General features: G+C 32.5%; 1 protein-coding gene and 1 pseudogene across 1 annotated transcript; one reads left to right on the forward strand and one right to left on the reverse strand.

Annotated features, from left to right (window-relative positions):
- Nucleotides 1–3,239: 3,239 nt before the first annotated feature.
- On the reverse strand, nucleotides 3,240–6,470 carry HPY2 (RING/U-box superfamily protein). Its single transcript, XM_028071027.2, has 7 exons — nucleotides 6,281–6,470; nucleotides 6,135–6,206; nucleotides 5,939–6,049; nucleotides 5,723–5,833; nucleotides 4,718–4,857; nucleotides 3,599–3,684; nucleotides 3,240–3,520 (listed from the first exon to the last, which is right to left on the reverse strand). Exons 1-7 carry the CDS (start codon nucleotides 6,371–6,373, stop codon nucleotides 3,393–3,395), a joined length of 741 nt encoding a protein of 246 aa, XP_027926828.1. The 5' UTR covers nucleotides 6,374–6,470; the 3' UTR covers nucleotides 3,240–3,392.
- Nucleotides 6,471–18,951: 12,481 nt separating this feature from the next.
- Nucleotides 18,952–21,587, forward strand: LOC114184671 (uncharacterized; annotated as a pseudogene).
- The last annotated feature ends 232 nt before the right edge of the window (nucleotides 21,588–21,819 follow it).

The following is a 21,819-nucleotide window of genomic DNA, read 5'->3' on the forward strand; positions in this document are numbered from 1 at the left end:
CAATGCCAGTTCAATGCCTAAAGTCACTATGAGACAAGTCTGTTTCTTTCCTTGGAGTTAATCCAAAGTATTTATACCCTATAGATAACATAAAAGTGTTATTCTAGCATATAGGGACAATGACTGTAACAAATTCAACATTTCACAACTTTAATTTATAAGATAAGCACCACAATAGAGAAGTGGATGATGCTGATTGAAGCTAGTATAAAGATATCAATAATATGCTGCAGTGGGACAATAATATGAATATGCACCAACAAACGTTAAGGGATGCAAGGAAAGGAAGGAGGCACATGGTTAGGACTCGCTTAAGGGTAAAACAACTAAAGCCACTCACTTTATGCTTCTAGTAAAAGAAGACCTCAAAAAAAATTTACTACTAATATTTCCCTATGAATTAATTAATTATTTTTAAAAAGAAAACCTCAAAAAAATATTTTTGTACTAATATACCTATATTAAAGCAATTATAAAATTATGTTTGAGACAAAAGAAAGGCCACAAATGAATATTTTATTCCTAGTAGTATTGATCTATTAAATTAATTATAAATTTATATTTGAGAATAAAATTTAATTAAATTATTATTAGTGCATGTTAATTTTTTTTGGCATTAAAAATGATAATTAGTGAGTTAAAACCTCTATTTAGTTAATTATAATTTTGTTTACAAAGAAGACAATGATTAACTATTTTTATTGTCTTATAATTTATTTTATTTTTTTATCTTTTTTATTTCTTTGTGATTTCTCTTGTCTCTTCTTACTCTCTTCTCTTCTATCTCTCTTTCCTTCTAATAGTCGTTTTTTAGGGTTTTGACAAATTACATTCCTTCAATCTCATATTGCTCGTGTGAATCAATTTTTCATCCTCATTTTTGGTTAGTATGTTTTTTCTTTTTATTTGTATTGTTGTAGTTTTTATTCTCTTTTGGATTTGTACTAGACTTAGAAATGTGTTTCTTTTGTCCAATTTTTTTTTTGGTACTTTTCACTTACGAGTTTTAAAAGTTTTTCTTTTTGCATATATATTGACGAGGAACTGAAATTTTCCTACAAAACTATTAGTTAGATTATGGGTTAGTCTTTTGGTAGATAATAGATTAATTGAAACATAATTAAAAATTAGACTTTTTTTAGAAAGATAATAAGTTTAGGAAAAAAAAAATACTTACTATCGAGTTGAGAAGAACCCAAGTTTTGTGATAAATGTATTAGACGCAAAAAGAAACAATTTGATGAAAATATTGAGAATAAAATTGTAAAATCTCTTCAAGAATCATTTAGAATTGATTACTTTTTGTATATGATAGATAAAGAAATTATCACACTTCAAAGTAGATTTGAACAATTTAAAATATATGAAGACATTTTTTTGTTTTTTATTAGTGTTAAAAAATAAAAGTCATTGGATTTACATTTTTGAAAGAAAAATGCTTAAACCTTGAAAAGTCTTTAGAACATGATAATTTGTTGAATAGTTATGTATTTGATTTATTTTCATAATTAAATATCTTAAGAAAAATTATAGGTTTGAAAAATGATAAACCAATTGACATTCTTAATTACTAGGTTAAACACATGTGCGATAATGTACACATTTTTTAAATATGCATGACATTATATTAGTAGGTAATGATATTGTAATTTTATTAAGTTAATATATAAAATAAATTTATATTTATTAAAAATACAGTGAAATGAATGGAGAGAAGATAAAAAAAATAACTGTTGATGAATAAGGAAGAAAAGAAGGAGAGAAGGTTATAGATATAAAAAGATTAGATTCTTTACCAAATGCATATATAACTTATAGAATAATGTTAACAATTTCGATGTCAACAATGTCTAAAAAAATATTAAATGAATTAATTTATTATATATTGAGGAAGAAATGTTAAATGAAATTAATAATGACAATTTAATAAATAAATTTGCATAAAAAAACTCAAAAAATAAATTTTAAATAAAATGTCTCATTTTTTAAGTTTACTTGAGGTCTCCTAAACTCGTGAGTCGTCCCTGCATATGATAACTACATTGAGAGGGATCACAAGTAGAAAGATGTAAAAGCTTAATTAGGAGAGTATTTGGAGTGGCATGATTTTTTTTTATCCTTCATGAAATAATTTTTTTTTCTTATGGATTTTTGTAAATAATCTTGTTAAATGGTTAACATCTCAAATGCTCTAGTATTAATTTATTTTTTACTGATAAAAACAAGTATGTAAATAAGAAATAAATTTTTAATTTAAATCTTACTTAAAAACTAAATTTTGATTAATTAATCATGTGACAAAAGTTTTAAAAATAAATATATTTAATTTAAATAATTTAAAATTTTAAACACTTCGTTTAAAAATATATTTTATTCAACAGATGTACATAAGTTAAACTAACACATTTTGTCATACTAAAAATAGAAAGAGTTTATAAATTTTAAATTCATAATATTTAGATAAATTTGAAATTTATAATTTCATGTATTAAAATATGGAAAGGAACAGGATTATCCGGAAAATTTAGAAACATAAAAATGAGATAATATTTAAATAAGGAAAGATAAATTCAAGAAAATTGTTTGTATGGTAGAAATACATGTATAGATATGATTGACATATAAGTTATCTAATAGAACATTCTCTTATATAATGATTGATACCAATGCCAAATTCATTACTTAAAGTTACTATGAGATAAATCTGTTGTTTTTTTTGGAGTTAATCCATAGTATCTATAATATATAGAAAACATATAAGTGTTATTCTAACTTTAGGAAAGTGATAGAGACAAATTCAACATTTCTCAACTTTAATTTATAAGATGAAAACCATGACAGAGTACTGGATGATGTTGATTGAAGCTTGACTGAAGATATTAATAATATGTTGCAATGTGACAATCAATATGAAGATGCATCATACTCATGGAATGTAAGGAAAGGAATGAGGCATATGGTAGTAACTGGATTCAAAAGGACCACAAATCAGAAGATGTAGAAGCTTAACGAATAACATTTGGAATGCTATGATTTGCTTTTTTGTCCTTCATGAAATATTTTATTTTTGTAAATAGTCTTGTAAAAGGGTTAACATCTCAAGTGCTATGATATTAATATATTTTTTGCTGATAAAAAAATGTTAATAAAAAATAAAATTATAGTTTAAATCTTACTTATAAATTAAATTTTAATTAATTTATCATGTGTCCAAAATTTAAAAAACTGAAGTTTCAATCTAGCAGGTCAACTAGGATATTATGATTATCCTGAAATCAAACGTACACAGCCCAAAAATATTGACACAGTAATGGACCAGGGAGTAAGTGGATGCCCAAAGGTACTTTAAAATATACAGAGAAAATCCTAACTGAAGAAGGTTTGAGCAATCACTAATCCTCATCGAGCATGGTATAATCTTCTACTTCAGTTTCTTTATTCGTTTTGCGCATTTCATCGATCTCAATCAGTAACAACGGATCTTGCACCAGCTTATCTGCCTGCAATATCCTTGGGCAACCTGACAAAGATCTGGTTAAAGAGAAACAGTGGAGGCATAGGATTCATGTAAAGGTTCAGACAGACAGCAATGATCTACCTGATATTGGGCATCGACCACGTTGTTGATTTGACTTCAAATATTGCATAATTACTTTCTTTTCATAAATGTGCCTACAATCCATGCTGCATCAATGAAAGGGAACCATGAGTAACATATACTATATCATCATCATCTTCATAAAGCATCACAATATTTGTTCTTCCCATTAGTTGTTACAGTTCAGAACAAAATAAGCCATCTTCAGACTTCAGAGTCAATTCTCAATAATAGTCTGCTGTAGTATCAATAACCATTTTGTTTCTCATAACGTGCCTTGGCGCTAACATAAAGGGCATCTAAGATTTAGCTGGTCAGCCATGTCACGAATCCTTAACCCCACTAAACTCAACCATATACAATGAGAGAACTCCTGCCAGCTAAAATTTGAATTTTTCATTTCCATGTTTACATGATTCCAGGAATTGTAATGAACTTCCTACATACAGAGATGTGGTATGTATTTATGGACAAGTGATGCTGAAAATTAAATAAATACGAACTCTGAGGAGTATATATGGTAAGCACAGCCGAAGACTTGTTTCTCAAGCATGAATTGTGATAAAATTGCAACTCAAACTCTAATAACTTCTTATAACATCAGTTATTTTATTTGGGTGTTCAGGCCACGGCTGTGAAAAAACGCAGCCAAATTGATAATTAGAAAGAGGCAAACATGTGTTTCTTATTGATTTGCATGTGGATTTTTCAGACTTAAACCTGAAGCCAAACCCATTTATCTCCTGGATAAATCAGTAGCACAGTTTTTAATGAGTCCATAGTCCACCAGATAGCTGACTTAACATGCTCAATATGCTACCTTTCAACAAGAATTTTCTGAAAATTTAGACTAAATCTAGAATATAGCACTTTTAATTTTGCAATCAATTTTGTCACCATATACCTAGGATTTTTTTTCCTGTTTACCCATTCTGCCTAACAAATGACATGCATACATTCCAAATATACACATATGTCAAGAAATAAAGTTGTGACGGAAAAACAATTCAGTCAAATAAAGTATGTAAACGTTAATTAAAACAAAAACAAAAAAGCTGTAGCTCAAACTACAAACACAGAAGAAAAACATTAACAGAAACAGGATGGTTCATATGTTACCTGCGAACTGGCTCTACAAGCTCAGTGATAGGCTTTCCAGTCAATGGACAACTAACATTTAAAATATTAGACTGCGTACTGGTCATTATAATATCCTCTTGCTCTTCCCCTGGCATTGGCTGTCCCGCATGATGAACATTCTAAGGATCCAGATAAACAAGCAAATTAGATTTGTTACAATAATCCAGTTAACACTTCGCAGAAGGGACTTAGTAAAGTCTCAGTAGGCAGTATTATGATAATATCACAAAACTTACATATTAAAAAGGATCATGGAAGCACAATATTATATAAACTGAAATGCATATTAAAACGTAGAAATTGTAAACCAGTATTTACTTCTTCTCTCTCCTTCCTGTCTCAGTATATAAATACTGGTGGGTGTGAAAAAATTATATACGAATAGTGTATGCTAATTAAATCATTTTAACTAGTATCTAGTGGCTCCTCAAAATAATTGTAGTCAAGATCACCACTGTCAAGAAAAAGTTGACAAAAATATTAGTTGAAAGAGAAATGTCAGCAACAGTCAAAGTAATATGCTGCTTAAAACATACTCTTTATTATTGACCAAAATTTATTGAAAATTATGAAATTGTGTAGGTTCCACTTCCTAGTTAATAAGATCCACTAGTGATTTTGTATTTTCAAATTAAGTTTAACCAATGATAGAGTGTGAAAGAAGGAATGGATTAGAATGCGTGTCACTAGCTCTCATGCAATTGTAAATAAAGGATTCAGCAAATTACATTAATGGGAATTCTTACCAGAGACAGCAGTTATATCTCTATCATTGGCAGCAATAAAGACAACACTCTATTCACTAGATGAGTAGTAGATTTCCCAATCTTTAAATTCAATCACCACTACTCATTGCATGAACAAGATATTTGAAAAGAAATGACACTACACTATAAAAATAGGGAAGTGCATTGATTACTAACCAAAAATAAGAAATAAACGAAATAGTTAATTTTATCCACATGATAAAACAAAACAACATACCCACACAGCTTCCTTAAACTGGCGTATTAAAGGATGTTTAGGAAGATCTGAAGATTGGTTGGCCTTAAACTCGGAAAGCTCATCCTCAAACAGCTTACTAAAATTAGTGAACTGCAATTGGAACAAAAATAAGATAATTAGATTCCAAATTATAAGTCATAGCATGCAAATATTAATAATAAGAGGAACTAAACAAAAGGTGTTAGCTTCGGGAACCTCTTCTCCAGGTTGGTATCTGTTGGAAAAAACTTGAACCGCGGAAGAAAATTGCACACTTAGTTCAGATAACCCAACTAACTCAATAACCGCATCTTCAAGCTCCTTCACCTGAAATAATCTTCACATTTCACTCTAGTTCATGAAATAATATCACCAAACACAAAGAAGTTGAATGGTTGAAAAAGAGAAAAACCTTATCAGGGAGGTTGTCTTTCTCCAATTGAATTGCGATGTCCTTCATCAGAAGCACGGTTTTTCGGATATCCTGAAAAACCCTAAAAAATGAGTGACGAGCAATGAGAAGCGGTAAAGAAAAGGGGAAGGCTGGGAATTAGTTACGGCGATTAGCGGCTGAGAGTCGGAGCAGAAGGTGGAAGCGGCGTTCTTTATTCGTGCAGCGACGCCACCGCTGCCATGGGAAGTTGACGCCATTCTCCGACGAGATGGAGGGAATTTTGGAGGGAGAAAACACAGCGTTCCTTCAAGGCTATGACCGTTACTTTTATTTATTTTATCAGATTAATAAAGTACGTAACATTTTACAAATATCATTCAGAATCTAATTAAAATGCACTGAATTGACAATTTTTTTATACAGTTATTTAATCGTAAATTAATATATATATATATATATATATATATATATATATATATATTAAAATATATATTATAAAATATGTAATGAAATACTTAAATTCTTAATAATTTTATTTTAAATTCAGACAACAACTCATAGTATAAAAAACTAAAAGAAATTATACATATAATAAAATCACGTAAAATTATTTACTTTTACAATTTAATAATACTTTTTCTATTATAACGGTTATAAGTTTTTTTTTTTTTTTATATTTTACTACCATAAGCAAACACTTGCACCTGTATTTTCAAATATATATATATATATATATATATATATATATATATATATATGGCATTTATTAAATTTTAAAAATTTAATTATTTTTTGTAACACAACAAGAAAATAGGCACTACTACTATCTTAAGTTAAATATAATTGAGTATTAAACAAACATGATCTTAAGAAAGAGATTCAGACATACACAAATATAAAATCATAATAATAGTCATAGTCTTCCACATTTTTCATTTTTGAAAATGCCATCCTACCATGAGTTATACTAAATATTCTATATTATATACATCTAGCAAACCAACAAAACACATCCATTTCTACTCGTGATCACTACTAACTTCTGAAACATCCCATACTCACGCCTAAGTGACGATCATTGCAAATGTAAAGAAAACACACAATCATAAACAAAAGAAGGTAAGTTAATGCTAACATGAATATACATAAATAATTTATAACTTAATATCTCAACCAATTCAGAACATAAGATTTAATGATACAATGATGACACCACTCATAAACACCTAAGTAAATTATTATACTCAAGTTGATATTTGGATTCATTAAAGGAACACCACCATAGAATCTACACACATGACTCTTAGAATTACGCCAAACACATACGCCACCAAAGAATCTACACACGAGGCCCCTGGAATTACGCCACCAAAGAATCCATGCACAAGACCCCTAGAATTACACCACTAGAGAATCTACGCACAAAACCCCTGGAATTACGCCAAACACATACGCCACTAAAGAATCTACGCACGAGACCCCTAGAATTACGCCAAACACATAGTTTCATCCACTAACATGATTCCACATCAAATTCCAAATACCAAACAATTACCCATATTTTTATTCATCCATACTAAGTAATATAATGTTCGTGATCAATTATAATCATCATATATTTCCATACATGCTCATATCAATTAGCAAGCCAATCATCATCATCATCATCATAATAGTTTCATACATCATGCATATTCATCCATTAATCCATCAACAATTCTATAAACAACCTTATATGTTCTTTTATTCCAAGATCAAACATAAGAGAGTAAATTTTCTAACTACAAACATCAAATCAAATATCCCACTGATCAAAGTAAATAATCATTTGTCTAAGATCACTGGTCAAAATTTCAGCTCGATCCGACGCTTAATGAAGTGAGAATTCAAATTTTCCTGAAATGACTTAGAATTGAAAATGCAACTCTATAATCGATTACCAGAGTTAGATTTCTGCAGATAACAGAATCATGCAACTAGTAATTGATTACTAATGGCATCTAATCAATTACTAGAGCTAAATTGGTCTCCAAATACACAAAAAGTTGCAGGTTCGAGCCAAAACCAACCTCACCAACCAATTAGGCAATCCAAACACAAATTTTAAGCCACATCTCCAAATTCAATCAATAGCTCAACCAAAATCACACATTACCACTTGCTTATGCTATATGAAAATCCAAACCCATAACCCATAACCCATAACAATCCAAAATTTCAAGACACACACATACACACACACACACTCATTCTTAAAATCTTGCATTTTGACAGTGCAAACCATGCCAAAATGCCATTCCACATATCATACAATTTACAAGAACATCATTTAGCATTAAAGCCATTCCAAACCAACAACCATAATCATAATTGCAGTACATACCATAAGAACCCCCAATTCTCAACAAAAGAAACCAATTTCAACAAATTTCAACCATCAAAATATACAATTTTACAAATGTCATCTTCAACATGTTTTATGCAACCCAACCACTCAATTCAAATAAATAATGCAATTCTAGGTTCAGAAACACAAATTCATTGCAGAACCAACAATTAAAACAAATTTCAACATGAAATAACTAAAATTAGCTTCGCTCACCTTAGCTAAAGACGTTTCTCCCCAAACAAGGATTTCCTAAGACACCAAAATGCATGAGATTCCCTAAACAAACAACAAAAATCATAATTAAAGTTCTAAGCCTACCATTAAGATCAGAGTGCATCCTTGAGTCACATGCATGCCTCTATATCCACATGTAACTCTAGAGTTTAAAACTTAAAAAGATGGCAAAAATGTGACTTACTCTACTTAACTCTTTGATTGGGTGGTTTCATAAAGCTCCTCACAAGGATTACAATTGTAATTCTTGATCATAAAAAAGATGAAGAATGAGTGAGATAAGCTAGAGAGAAGTCAGAAAGAGTTTAAAAAGTTTGATTGTAGAAAGATGGTGATTTTATACAAATGAACTTTAGTTATTAAAACCTTTATATAACTTAACCCTTTAATATTAAAATATTGTAGTTCTCTATTCTTAATAAAACCACCAATACTCTTATACTATTTTATAGGGAATCATATTCTCCCAACAAGAAAATTTTTCGACTTCGAAAAATGACTTGCTAGGGAAAGGGTGAGGATGAGGCTCTCTCATTCCTTCTTTTAACTCCCACATGACATCGCCTGACCTAGTGTTCCACCACATTCGTACCAACTCAAAACCTTACTTTTGTGCTATTTGTTCTAGTGTTCAATGGTCTAAACCGGTTGCCTTTCCCTTTGATTGCTTAGTTTTATATTCCTTTATCATCACTGATTGTTCTTCCTCTAAGTTGTTTGACCTGAAACTACTCAATCCCTGTCACAAACAAATCCTCCTTTTCTTATACCTCACCAACCTCCAAAACAAATGTTCTTAACAAATCCTCAAGTGACTAAAGTGTCTTCTCAAATTGCCCATCCGATGGAGAATGATAGGCAAAATCATCCTCAAACAGCTCCTTACGCACTTTGTAGCGTCTGGCAAAATGGAAAGTGAACCTAGGGTTCGTGTTCAATATGACACTTGATGATACTTCCTATACCCTTGCTATCTCGTTCATATACAATTGAGTTGGCTTGGAGATAAGCATTCCAAGATTCACTGGCAGGAAGATAACACTATTCGTCAACTATTCATCACCACCAAAACAACTTCGTGGCCTTACATTATTTGTGGCAAATGGGCAACAAAGTCCATAACATTGTCATCTCATTTCCACTCTAACACCTAAAACAGTTGTATCATACCACCTGATCTCAGATGTTTCACCTTTGCTTTCTAACCCACTAATATGCTATCATCTCTCAACAACATCCTTGTTTAACTTATCATTTGTAGAAACACAAACTCCTCCCTTTGAACCTAAGAACTCATCTTCTCTCATCTTGAAATCTCTAGCTTGATCGGTGCCTAACAACCTTATGATATGTCTCAAACTAAGATCACACAATGACCTTCCTTTAACCATTTTAAGGAACTCATTAGTTATAGACACATGCTTACACTAATGAAGCCTCCTCACAACTTTACTCCAAGCTTAGATCCTTAAACTTTCATACTAATTTTACTTCTCTACCATTAAACAAATAACTTGAATCCTTTTTCTGCTTAAAACATCTATTATCACATTTTCGCTAATAAGATGACACCACTCCGAAGAACATATCCTTTAAGAACTTGATTTACTTCCTTCATTTCTTGTCCACCTTCTTCTGATCAACCCATTACTTCTAACTCTTACTGATCATTTAGAACACCTTTCTACTAACCTCATAAGGATAACACCTTGGTTGTTTTAAATAATTCCTTCTTTCTTCTCAAGGACCTCCCACTACTGAGAAACATAACCTACCATCCTTCCGTCACCACTTTGCATCAATACACATTCCCACAAACTTATAAAACCGATAAGACACTTGAAGCTTCTTCCTTCAATGACACCCTTAAAACTCTATTCCTTCTCACTGTTTCCACTCATCAGATCCACCAACCTTAAGAGATACACTTTCCTTAGTCTAAACTTCCAAGTGGATAGCTTGACAAACAACCACTTCTTCAACCTCACCAACTCGGCAAGAGCCATCTTATAAAAAGCTATTGACAATGGTCCTCCTCTCCTCTAGGTGGTAGTCCTAACACTTGCTTTGAAAAATGTCTAGAAACCCTTCCACAACTAAGACCTTTTGCATTTATTCTTGACTAGCCACTTTAACAATAACCATTGTGAACACCCTTTTTCACTACTTGAGACCTTCCATCTCTTTCCTCATTTGGATGTGCTTTGATAGCACTACCTATCCCTCCCCTTGAGGACAAAACTTGGCGATGTGCCTTTCCTTGTAACACATTATACATTGCATCTCTGCCCGAGTTCAAACCCGCATCCCATGCGAGCCTCCTTACTTGGAACATCCCTTCCACCCTTGACTTTGATGCCAATACTGTTGAGAAGATCCAACCACCTTCTACTGATGTTGAACTTGGCATAAACCCCTATAATACTTCATCCTCATCAAAAGACTATTTTTCCCTACTTAGGAAACACCACCCTGCCTAACTGATCCTCTAAGCTCTACTTCCTCCATACAAAAGAATGGTCTTCCTTATACACTCCAAGGTATCTACTCTTTTCAACTTTAACCTTAAACCTTCCATAACTCTCCACCTTTAGACCTCAGGCTTTGCCTAGGTGTAAAACCAAGTTGATTACTCAAACCTTGCTATGTAGCGCGCATACCAACATCTCCCTCTTATTCTAACTTCTGAACTCAACTCCTCTTGCAAAACTTGTGGTATATGATTTCAAGAAAATTTCTTGAAGCTCGCTTTGTCCAACGCCTTACCTTTGGACTCCAACATCTCAACAAATCCCCAAAATCAGAACTCAACTTTCCATGCCTACCAATAGGCAACAAATAACTCCTTCTTCGAGGCAAGATGCTGCCTCAAAGACTTTCTCCATCTTCGGTAAAGGTAACCATATCAATTTAACCTTATATTTGCATTCCTCCACCACTATTCAACACTACACAAAAACCACAAAGGTGATAACTTAACTAAAAGTCGATGTTGAAACCAAAACTTAAACTACAACCTTTCTTTTAACAAGCAAACTCTTCAACACATACTATCTCAACATCTACTGACTACATAATCTACTTTCTTCCAACTACCTATTGTTTGTCACACTTCTCCACAAACTTTTAGAATTAAGAAGGAAAACATATTGGATGTAGCCATGACTTTGCACTCTCATTACTCCATTAAGATCATTTCTTTCCTAATAGTTTTAGCTTGATAACCATATTTACAATCTAAGTTCAAACATTTATATAGAAATGACATGACAAACCCAATACCCACAGGTTGTCCTAAGGATGAATTGCGTCTGATACAAAAAATGTAACACCCCAAGGGAATAAGCGTTATTACTATCTCAGGTTATATATAATTGAGTATAGAACAAAACTAACCATAGGAAGGAGATCTAGACATACACAAATACAAAATCATAGCAATAGTCATAGTCTTTAACAATTAAGTTCCTCCAAAATCTTCTATAGACATTTTTCATTTTTTTTAAAAATGTCATCAGACCACGAGCTATACTAAATATTCTATATTATGTACATCTAACAAACCAAGGAAACAGACACTACCACAAAGCGCATCCACTCTTACTAGCTATTACCACTAGCTCATGAAACATCCTCTGCTCATGCCAAAATGACGATCATCACAAAGGTAAAGAAAACACACAACAATAAACAAAAGAGGGTAAGCTAATGCTAACAAGAACATACATAGATAGTTTATAACTTAATATCTCAACCAATTCAAAACATAGGGGATATAGTCATCACACCATTCATAGACACCTAAGTAAATTAGAATACTAAACTCGATGTCCGAATTTACTATAGGAACACCACCATAGAACTTACACATGAGACTCCTAGAATTATGCCAAACACATGCCACTAAAGAATCTACACACGAGACCCCTGAAATTACGCCAAACACATACGCCACTAGAGAATCTACACACGACACCCTGAAATTATGCCAAACACGTACACTACCAGAGAATTTTCACACCAGACCCCTAGAATTACGACAAACACATATGCCACCAAAGAATCTATGCATGAGACCTCTGGAATTACGCCAAACACATAGTTTCATCCACAAACATGATTCCATATCAAATTCAAAATACCAAACAATCACTCATATTTGTATTCATCCATATTAAGCAATATCATGTTTGTGATCAATTACAATCATCATACTTTTTCATACATGATCACACCATTAACAAGCCCACATCACCGCTGTTTCATACATCATTGTACTTATGCATATTCATCATTTAATCCATAAAAAATTCTATAAATAACCATATATTTTCTTTGTTCCAAGATCAAACATAAGAGACTCAAATTTATAACTACAAACATCAAATCAAAGATCCCACCGGTCAAAGTAAAGAATCATGTTTCTAAGATCAGCTGTCAAAATTTCAGCTCAATCTGACGGTTAACGAAGCAGGAATCCAAATTTTCTCAATACGACTTAGAATAGAAAAACACAACTCTACAACTGGTAATCGATTACAAACATGCTATAATCGATTACCAAAGTCATATTTTTGAAGATAACACAATTATGCAAGTATTAATTGATTACCAATGGGATGTAATCGATTACTAGAGCCAAATTGGTCTGTCGATACAAAAAAACCTACATATTTGAGCCAACACCAACCTCACCAACCAGTTAGGCAATCCAAAATCAAATTTCAAGCCACATTTCGAAATTCAATCAATAGTAACCAAAATCACACATTACCACTCGCTCATACTATATGAAAATTCAAACCCATAAGCTATAATAGTCCATAATTTCACGACACGCACACCCACACTCATGCTTTCTAATTCATTCTTAAAATCTTGCAGTTTGACAATGAACCATACCAAAATGCCATTCCACATATCATACAAGTTACAAACACATCAATTAGTATTAAAGTCATTCTAAACCAGCCAGTACATACCATAGGAAACCCAAATTCTCAACAAAAGAAACCAATTTCCACAACTTAGCCATCAAAATTTCCCTTCAAGATGTTTTATGCAACCCAATCACTCAATTCAAATAAACAATGCAATTTCAGGTTTAGAAACACAAATACATCATACAACCGGTAGTTAAAACAAAATTCAACATGAAATAACTAAAATTAACTTGCCTCACCTTAGCCAAAGACGTTTTTGCCCAAACAAGGATTTCCTAGAATACCAAACCACACGGGATCCCCTAGACAAACAACGAAAACCATAATTAAAGTTCTAAGCCTACCATTAAGATTAGAGAGCAACATAGAGTCGTCAATGACAACCATAAGTCACATGCATGGCTCTAGAACCACATGCAACTCTAGGGCTCAAAACTTAAAAAGAAGGCCAAAATGTGACTTACTCTACTTGACTCTTTGATTGGGTGGTTTCGTAAAACTCTTCACAATGATTACAAGTGCGATTCTTGATTATCAAAGAGACGAAGAATAAGTGAGATAAATTAGAGAGAAGTCAGAGAAAGTTTAAAGAGTTTGGTTGTAGAGAGACGATGATTTTATATAAATGAACTTCAATTATTGAGACCTTTATATAACTTAACTCTTTAATATTAAAATATTGTAGTGTTCTAGTTTTTATAAAACCACCAATACTTTTATACTATTTTATAGGATATCACATTCTTTAACTAAAAATTTCAATTATTTTATTTGAGTAGGAAAAAAATTCAATAGTAAAATCATACTTTATCCATTTATTTATTACTTGGAAAACTAGTGCTTCCCTGTAACTCACGGAAATTGGAAAAGTTCAAATGTGTTTGATGTTTTATAAATATATTTTTAGTTTTAGTTTCTGCCAAAAAAAATTGAAACTTTTTATTTCTATAATATTTATTGTCTCATTTAGTCCCTAACTTATTCATAAAAAGAAAAAAGATCCAATAATATAATGAAAAATGATTATCTCTTTTAACATGCTCTCTCTATCATAGTTATGAAACGTTAGATCTATCTAACAACTTAAATTAAGTGGTTCCAATTGAAAAATTAAGTGCAAAGTTGTCGTTTTGTTAGAGTTGATAGAAGATATTTATCACTGTCCATTTTTACCTTTTTTCTTTGACTATTGATTTTTGTTGTTGAGGTAAAAAGTGAAGGGACATTGTTTCTTGTTATTTGTGAGAAGTGAAAAATTCAAATTTCAATTTGAATCAATAGAAGTGTGGGTTCAGATATCTCTGGTTCATTCAAATCTTTATGGGGCACTTGTTGACAAGAAGGATCATCTAAAATAAGTCTTCCAGTTGCAACTATGTTTATGCTTCTGATTTATGTGACATTGTTTAAGTGAAAGAGACAAACATACCTATTTGAATATTTTAAAGTGAATTGATTAAAAATTTAACATAAAAATTGTGATTAAACCAAATGATTAAAAAGTGTGATGAAAAATTGTGATTAAAATTTGAGATACTTCATAATATGTTTAACAATGGTATAGTGAGATTTGAGAGATGTAGCCGTGAACTGGTAAATCTTGTTCATAGCATAACTTATTTTAGGGCGAGTCAGGGTGACATAGTAAAAAGCACCCATGATAGCTATGTATATGAGAAAATAAATCAACTCCATGTTTAGAAACCTTACAATTAATTACCATTGGAGAAGAAATAGGATAGCTTCAACATATTTGTTTTGTGTAGCAAATCTCTTATATATTTGGTTTGAGTCATGAAAATAGATGTATCAAATAAGTATTTGACTTCAAGACCAAGAAAATAGTCCAGTCATCTCTGTTTTTTCAAAGAGAAAGCAACATGGAGTTTGATGTAATAGAATGAATGAGTTCAGGAGAGTTACTAGCGATGACAATATTATCTACATATACCAGAAAATAAGCTACTTGTAATTGTTTTCTGTAAACAAATAGAGATGAGTCATAGGTATGGCTGATAATGCCAAGTTGGTGAAGTGTTTGTTGTCTATGAAACCACTGACGAGTTGCTTGCTTGAGACCACATATAGCTTTATTTAATTTACAAACAAGAGTCTTATCTTTCACTTCAAAGCTAAGTGGTTGAACCATATAAACAATTCCCTCAAGAAAGCCATTTAAAAATACATTATTAACATCCATCTGAAACAATTTTCATCCATAGGAAACAAGAGTGATGACAACTCTAATTGTGACAAGTTTCACAACTGGAGAGAATGTCTCATGAAAATCAAATCCATGTATTTGATGAAAACCTGATGCCATCATTCTTGCTTTGTATTTATTAATTAAACCATTACATTTTTCTTGACTCAAACCACCCATTTACTCTTAATTGCTTGTCTATTAAAGGGTAAATGAACTAAATCCCAAGTATGTTGCTTGATGAGAGCATCATATTCTCGTTACATTGTAGTAGACCAATTACCATATTTCAAAGATTGTTTCACAACTTTCAGTTCACAATGAGAAAGAAGCAGGGAAGGACAAACTTTGTGTGAGATAATACCAGACTTAGACGGAGTCTGCATGGGATGAATATTAGTAGGAATAATAATCATGGTAGTCAAAATCGAGATCTTACTCAAGATTAGAAAGGAAAATATAAATCGTAAATCGGAAGATTGTAACATGGATCATAAGATCCTTCAAATTTTATTGTCACCCAAAATTCATATGTAAAATATTTTCTTAATCTTTAAAGAGCATATTTTTTAATATAATAAAAGGAGGGAATAATAGGGGCTATTAATTTTTAATCCCACTTTTTTATTTTTTTAATGTTAAATACCACTTTTTTAAACGTAAGAGAGAGGGAGATAGTAACTTTTTACTTTTACATGCAACTTTTACTCTATAGGTTTCATGGTACAGCTTTTATGGCGTAGGTTTTTACTTTTCAAAAATGGGCTTTTAAAATTGGGCTTTTGGAAGTTTAAAAGATTAGGTTAAAGATTTAAGGTTTTAAAAATGTGTCTTTGTTTCGTCACCCTCACAAAGAGAGGTTGTGCGAGATGCAAAAGTTGTTACTACGAGATGTGAAAGTTGCTATTGTGAGATGCGAAAGTCATCATCGATGTTGCTGTGAGAGTCGACGTTGCAAGAGTTGTCGTTGATAGAGGGCGCTGCCGCTGCTGCCACAAGGTCTATCTGATCATCTTTCCTCACTGTTGGAAGGGATTGCGAGAGAAGCACTGTCGCAATAGGAAGGGACTGCATCGCCGGAATCGCCGCTCCCAATCGAGTTGCGATTTACAACGGGGATCTAATACGATCCGTGAAGATCGCGTGTTTTAAGTGGAATGAGACCGGAGAGGATGCAAAAGATCGTAGTATCATACTATCTTACATTTTGGGTCATGATTTTGACAACCATTATAGTAATATTCTGGCAAGCTTCATTATTATTAGTAGTAGAAGCAGTGTAAGACATAAATATAAAAAAGGATGAATGTTGTTGTAAGCTAACAAAAACAAGATTAGATGTCACAATGGTAAACATGTGATGGGGTGTAAGATTAGGATTCCAAGTGAAATACAACTCCAAATCTTTAACAGTATTAGGAGTGTTAGCACAAAGGCAAGTGTAAAGAATTTCTTCTTCATTAAATCGAATATCCTTTGAAATGTAAACTTTACCACTAGAGCACAAACATTTATAGCCTTTATGTATTTGATAATACCTTAAAAATGTACACAATATTAGGAGTGTTAGCACAAAGACAAGTGTAAAAAATTTCTTCTTCATTAAACCGAACATCCTTTGAAATGTAAACTTTACCACTAGGGCACAAACATTTATAGCCTTTATGTATTTGAGAATACCTTAAAAATATACACTCCTCTGACCGAAAATCAAGTTTATGAAAATGGCAAGGTTTTAAAAGAGGAAAACATGCACATCCAAAAATTTTGAAAAAAGCAAAATCTAGATCTTTACCAAAGAGTATAAAATAAGGAACAACAAATTTTAAAGAAGTTGTAGGAAGTCTATTAATAAGACAAACAAATATATAAAGCCATAAGCCCAAAAGTTTAGAGCTAGAGAAGATTTATGCAATAGAAAAGCTTTATATAATAGAGTAAGACCAAGATCAACCATATGTTTATGTTTCCATCAGTGTTGTTTAATATCGGCCATGGTGCCGATATGGCGGAAATCGGTAGCAGTTTTTCGGCCAGTCGCCATAACAAGGCGGGGGCGAATCGAAATTTCCGTGGCGGCCGTTTTGCGTGTGGCGGGTGGTGGTTGCGGAGCGCTCGTGGCAAAAATCTCGGACAGTAGGAGAAGAGAAGAAAGAAAAGAGAAGAAAGAAGGAGAAGAAAGGAGCTGTGCAGTGGCGTGTTGGTTGTAGCGGCGTGTTGGTTGCATGAAGAAAGAGAAGATAGCAAAAAAACTAAAAACCTAAACCTAATAAACCTAACTGGTTTGAAATTGGGCCTTGGCCCGCTTCCCCATCCAAATGTCTTCATTCACCCATTTAATATTCATTAATATTCAGCCACGATCAAACGTCCATATTTTGTCACTGTTACCTCATTTCAACTCTGACCATCCAAATTTCTTCATTCACCTATTTAATATTCATTAATATTCAGCCACGATCAAACGTCCATATTTTTTCACTGTTACCTCATTTCAACTTTGATTCTGTCCATATTTTTCCACTGTTACCTCATTTCAACTCTAATTCTATTTTTATTCTATTCCCAGATAATAAACTTAAAAATTTGATTACGTCCAAATTACTCTTCTCTTATGATTTTATTTTTCTACCATAATTTCAGTTACCATATTTATTTTTTTAAATCTAAGCCTGGCCCAATAAACTAATATTTAACCTAGCTTTGTGTAAAACTTTCTTCATTCTCTATTATTTTATTCTATTCAACACCAAAAGTCCTTAAAGTTTTCCTACTTGTCGCTGTCACCACTGCAACCAGCTGCCACCCACTGCCACCAACTGCCACCGCCGGCCGCCACCGCCATCAAGTTTGTTTTTTTTTCAATTTTTTTTATTTATCTTTTCTATTTGTCTAATTTTACTATAATTATTTTGTAAAAAATATACCTATTTTTCAGCAATAATAATGGTCAATGATAATGATCCTTCAAGAACATCCCAAAGGAGTGATCCGGGATGGAAATATTGTCATCCGATGGATGAACCAAATTTAAATACAATTATTTGCAATTATTATGGGAAAGTTATGAAAGGAGGAGTTACTAGAGAAAAAGAACATCTCATGGCAAAGAAGGGCAATGTTGTTGCTTGCACCAAGACTCCGAAAAATGTGAGAGAAGAACTTTGGAAATTATATAAAGAAAAAGCAGATAGCTCCTCTATCAATCCTAGATATAATGCAACCAATGATAACCATAAGAGTGAAGATGAAGTTGAAATTTTTACGGCTAGCAATGATAAAGGGAAAAATAACGGTGGAAGGAAAGGACCAATGGATATGTTCTGCAGAAATCCAGCCGCTGCGATAGAGAAGAGAAAAAAGGAAAAACTAAGGCAAGCTAACATCAAAGAGGCATGTGACAAAAATTTAAAGGCCTCGGTTCATCAATATATTGTTCGATTTTGGTACCAAGCAGGCTTGTCATTCAACCTTGTGAAATTGAAAAGTTTTCAAGATATATTGATGCCATAGGTGCTTATGGACCCAATTTACCCGCGCCTAGTTATCATGAAATTAGAGTTTCGCTTCTCAACAAGGAAGTTCAGTACACTGAGAAGTTGTTGCAAGATCATAAATTGCAGTGGAGCAAACATGGTTGCTCTATTATGTCAGATGCATGGACTCATCGAAAGCAACGATGCTTGATTAACTTTTTGGTGAGCTCCCCTGCAGGGACAATGTTTGTCAAGTCCATTGATGGTTCAGACTTTGTGAAGACAGGAGAAAAACTATTTCAGATGCTTGATTCCCTTGTGGAGGAAATTGGAGAAGAAAATGTTGTTCAAGTTATAACAGATAATGGGAGCAATTATGTGTTGGCTGGTAAGTTGTTAGAAGAGAAAAGACCTCATCTCTATTGGACTCCTTGTGTTGCCCATTGTATAGATTTGATGCTTGAGGATATTGGAAAGCTTCCTTTGATAAAGAAGACAATTCAAAGAGGAATTATTCTTGTTGGCTTTATCTATAGCCATTCTAGTACCTTGAATTTGTTGAGACAATTTACAAATAAGAGGGAATTAGTAAGACATGCAGTTACAAGGTTTGCTACCTCCTATTTATCATTACAAAGGTTGCATCAAGAGAAGGGAAGTTTGAGAAAGATGTTCACTTCTGATGAATGGAGCAATAACAAGCTATCAAAGGAAGCCAAGGGGAGGGAGGCTACAAAAATTGTTCTTATGCCTTCATTTTGGAATCAAGTAGTATTTACTCTCAAAGTCATGGCTCCTCTTGTTCATGTGCTTCGTTTAGTTGATGGGGAAAGAAAAGCAGCTATGGGTTATATATATGAAGCAATGGAGAAAGCCAAGGAAACAATAATGAAGTCATTCAACAAGGATGAAAGTAAATACAATGATGTATTTACAATTATTGATAATAGATGGACATGTCAACTTCATCGTCCCTTGCATGCTGCTGGTCACTTTTTGAACCCAAAGTTCTTTTATTCCAACCCAGACATGGAATATGATTTGGAAGTTATAAATGGATTATATGATTGCATTAAGAGGTTGGTGCCAAGTAAAGATGTGCAGCAAAAAATTTTAACTGAGTTGCCTCTTTATAAGAGTGCAAATGGACTCTTTGGTGATGATTTTGCCAAAGAATCAAGGAAAATCATAGCCCCAGGTAAGACACTTAAACACTTTTTAAATTGTGCTAAGATATAATGGTTACATTCTAAGCTACTTTCGTTGCTTGTGTAGCTCAATAGTGGAAGAATTATGGGCATGATTTGGTTGTAGAAAGACAACTCATTTCATTATTATATTAGTTGTAAGTCGTAGAAAGAAATTAATTTACATATTACTTATTCACATTGCAGATTCATTCAAAGAAAAGGAATAGACTGGACCACAAAAGGTTGCATGATTTGGTTTACATAAAGTATAATCAACAACTTGCTCAAAGATACAATATTAGGGATGAAATAGACCCTATTTTATTGAATGACATTGATGAATGTAATGAGTGGTTAGTGGGAGAAGTTGATGATGATAACGATAATGAAGAGGGAGGTAATGATTTGTTTTTTCATGATGATCCCACTCTTAATTGGGCAACTATTTATGAAGCTTCAGGTATTGGAAAACCAGTAGTTTATACAAGGAGACAAGCAACTAATAAAAGAAAGCAACCATCAAGTGATGGTATTGTTATTGGATCTTCCCATGCTTCTAAGAAAGGTCCAGGTGCAACTCCAACTCCAACTCCAACACAATCTAAGAAGGGTAAAGAGAGGACTCAAATTCAAGTTCAAAATGAATTGCATGATAGCTCTGATTACGAGTTTGAAAGATTACTTAACTTTGACAAGAGTCTCTCAGAAGGGGAAGAGGAGGAGGGATATGCCCCATTGGATGATGACATTGAAGACAATTATGTTGGAGTTGAAGAAGAATATGATGATTAGAAAGAAACTTAATACATACATTTAATGATTTTTTGCTATTTTATGTTTTGAACTTTAAATTTGTAGTGTTTTGAATTTTTATACATAATATCATTACTTTTTCATTAAAATTATATGTGGTGGTATTATATTTTGTTTATAAAGGTTATGGTTTCCGTTATAATTACTTCCGCCATAACCCGTTATGGTTTCCGTTATAACTTTATAAAGGTTTTTGGGGTTGCTAATATTTTCCGTTATCCGATATCAATAACACTGGTTTCCATTCAACAACTTCGTTTAGATTATGTGTATATGAGCAAACAAGTCTATGATTAATATCGTAAGCAACTAAAAGCTTAGTGAATGGTTTGTACTCTCCACCCAAATCAGATTGAACATTTTTATTTTTAAACCAAGTTGCAACCTAACAAATTGCTTAAAATTCTGAAATATTGACATTGTGTCACCTTTAGATTTAATTGGAAAGATCCAAG

This window comes from Vigna unguiculata, chromosome 5 (assembly GCF_037176805.1).
Source record: "Vigna unguiculata cultivar grain cowpea cultivar isolate G323 ecotype 2 chromosome 5, ASM3717680v1, whole genome shotgun sequence".
In the NCBI taxonomy this organism is placed as follows: domain Eukaryota; kingdom Viridiplantae; phylum Streptophyta; class Magnoliopsida; order Fabales; family Fabaceae; genus Vigna; species Vigna unguiculata.

Coding starts and splice junctions, on each gene's coding strand:
- HPY2 (XM_028071027.2), bottom strand. CDS start 6,373: ATGGCGTCAACTTCCCATGGCAGCGGTGGCGTCGCTGCACGAATAAAG. Junction 4,858..5,722: donor AGTTTAAGGAAGCTGTGTGG/GTATGTTGTTTT, acceptor CTGGATCCTTAG/AATGTTCATCATGCGGGACA. Junction 3,521..3,598: donor TGGTCGATGCCCAATATCAG/GTAGATCATTGC, acceptor GATCTTTGTCAG/GTTGCCCAAGGATATTGCAG.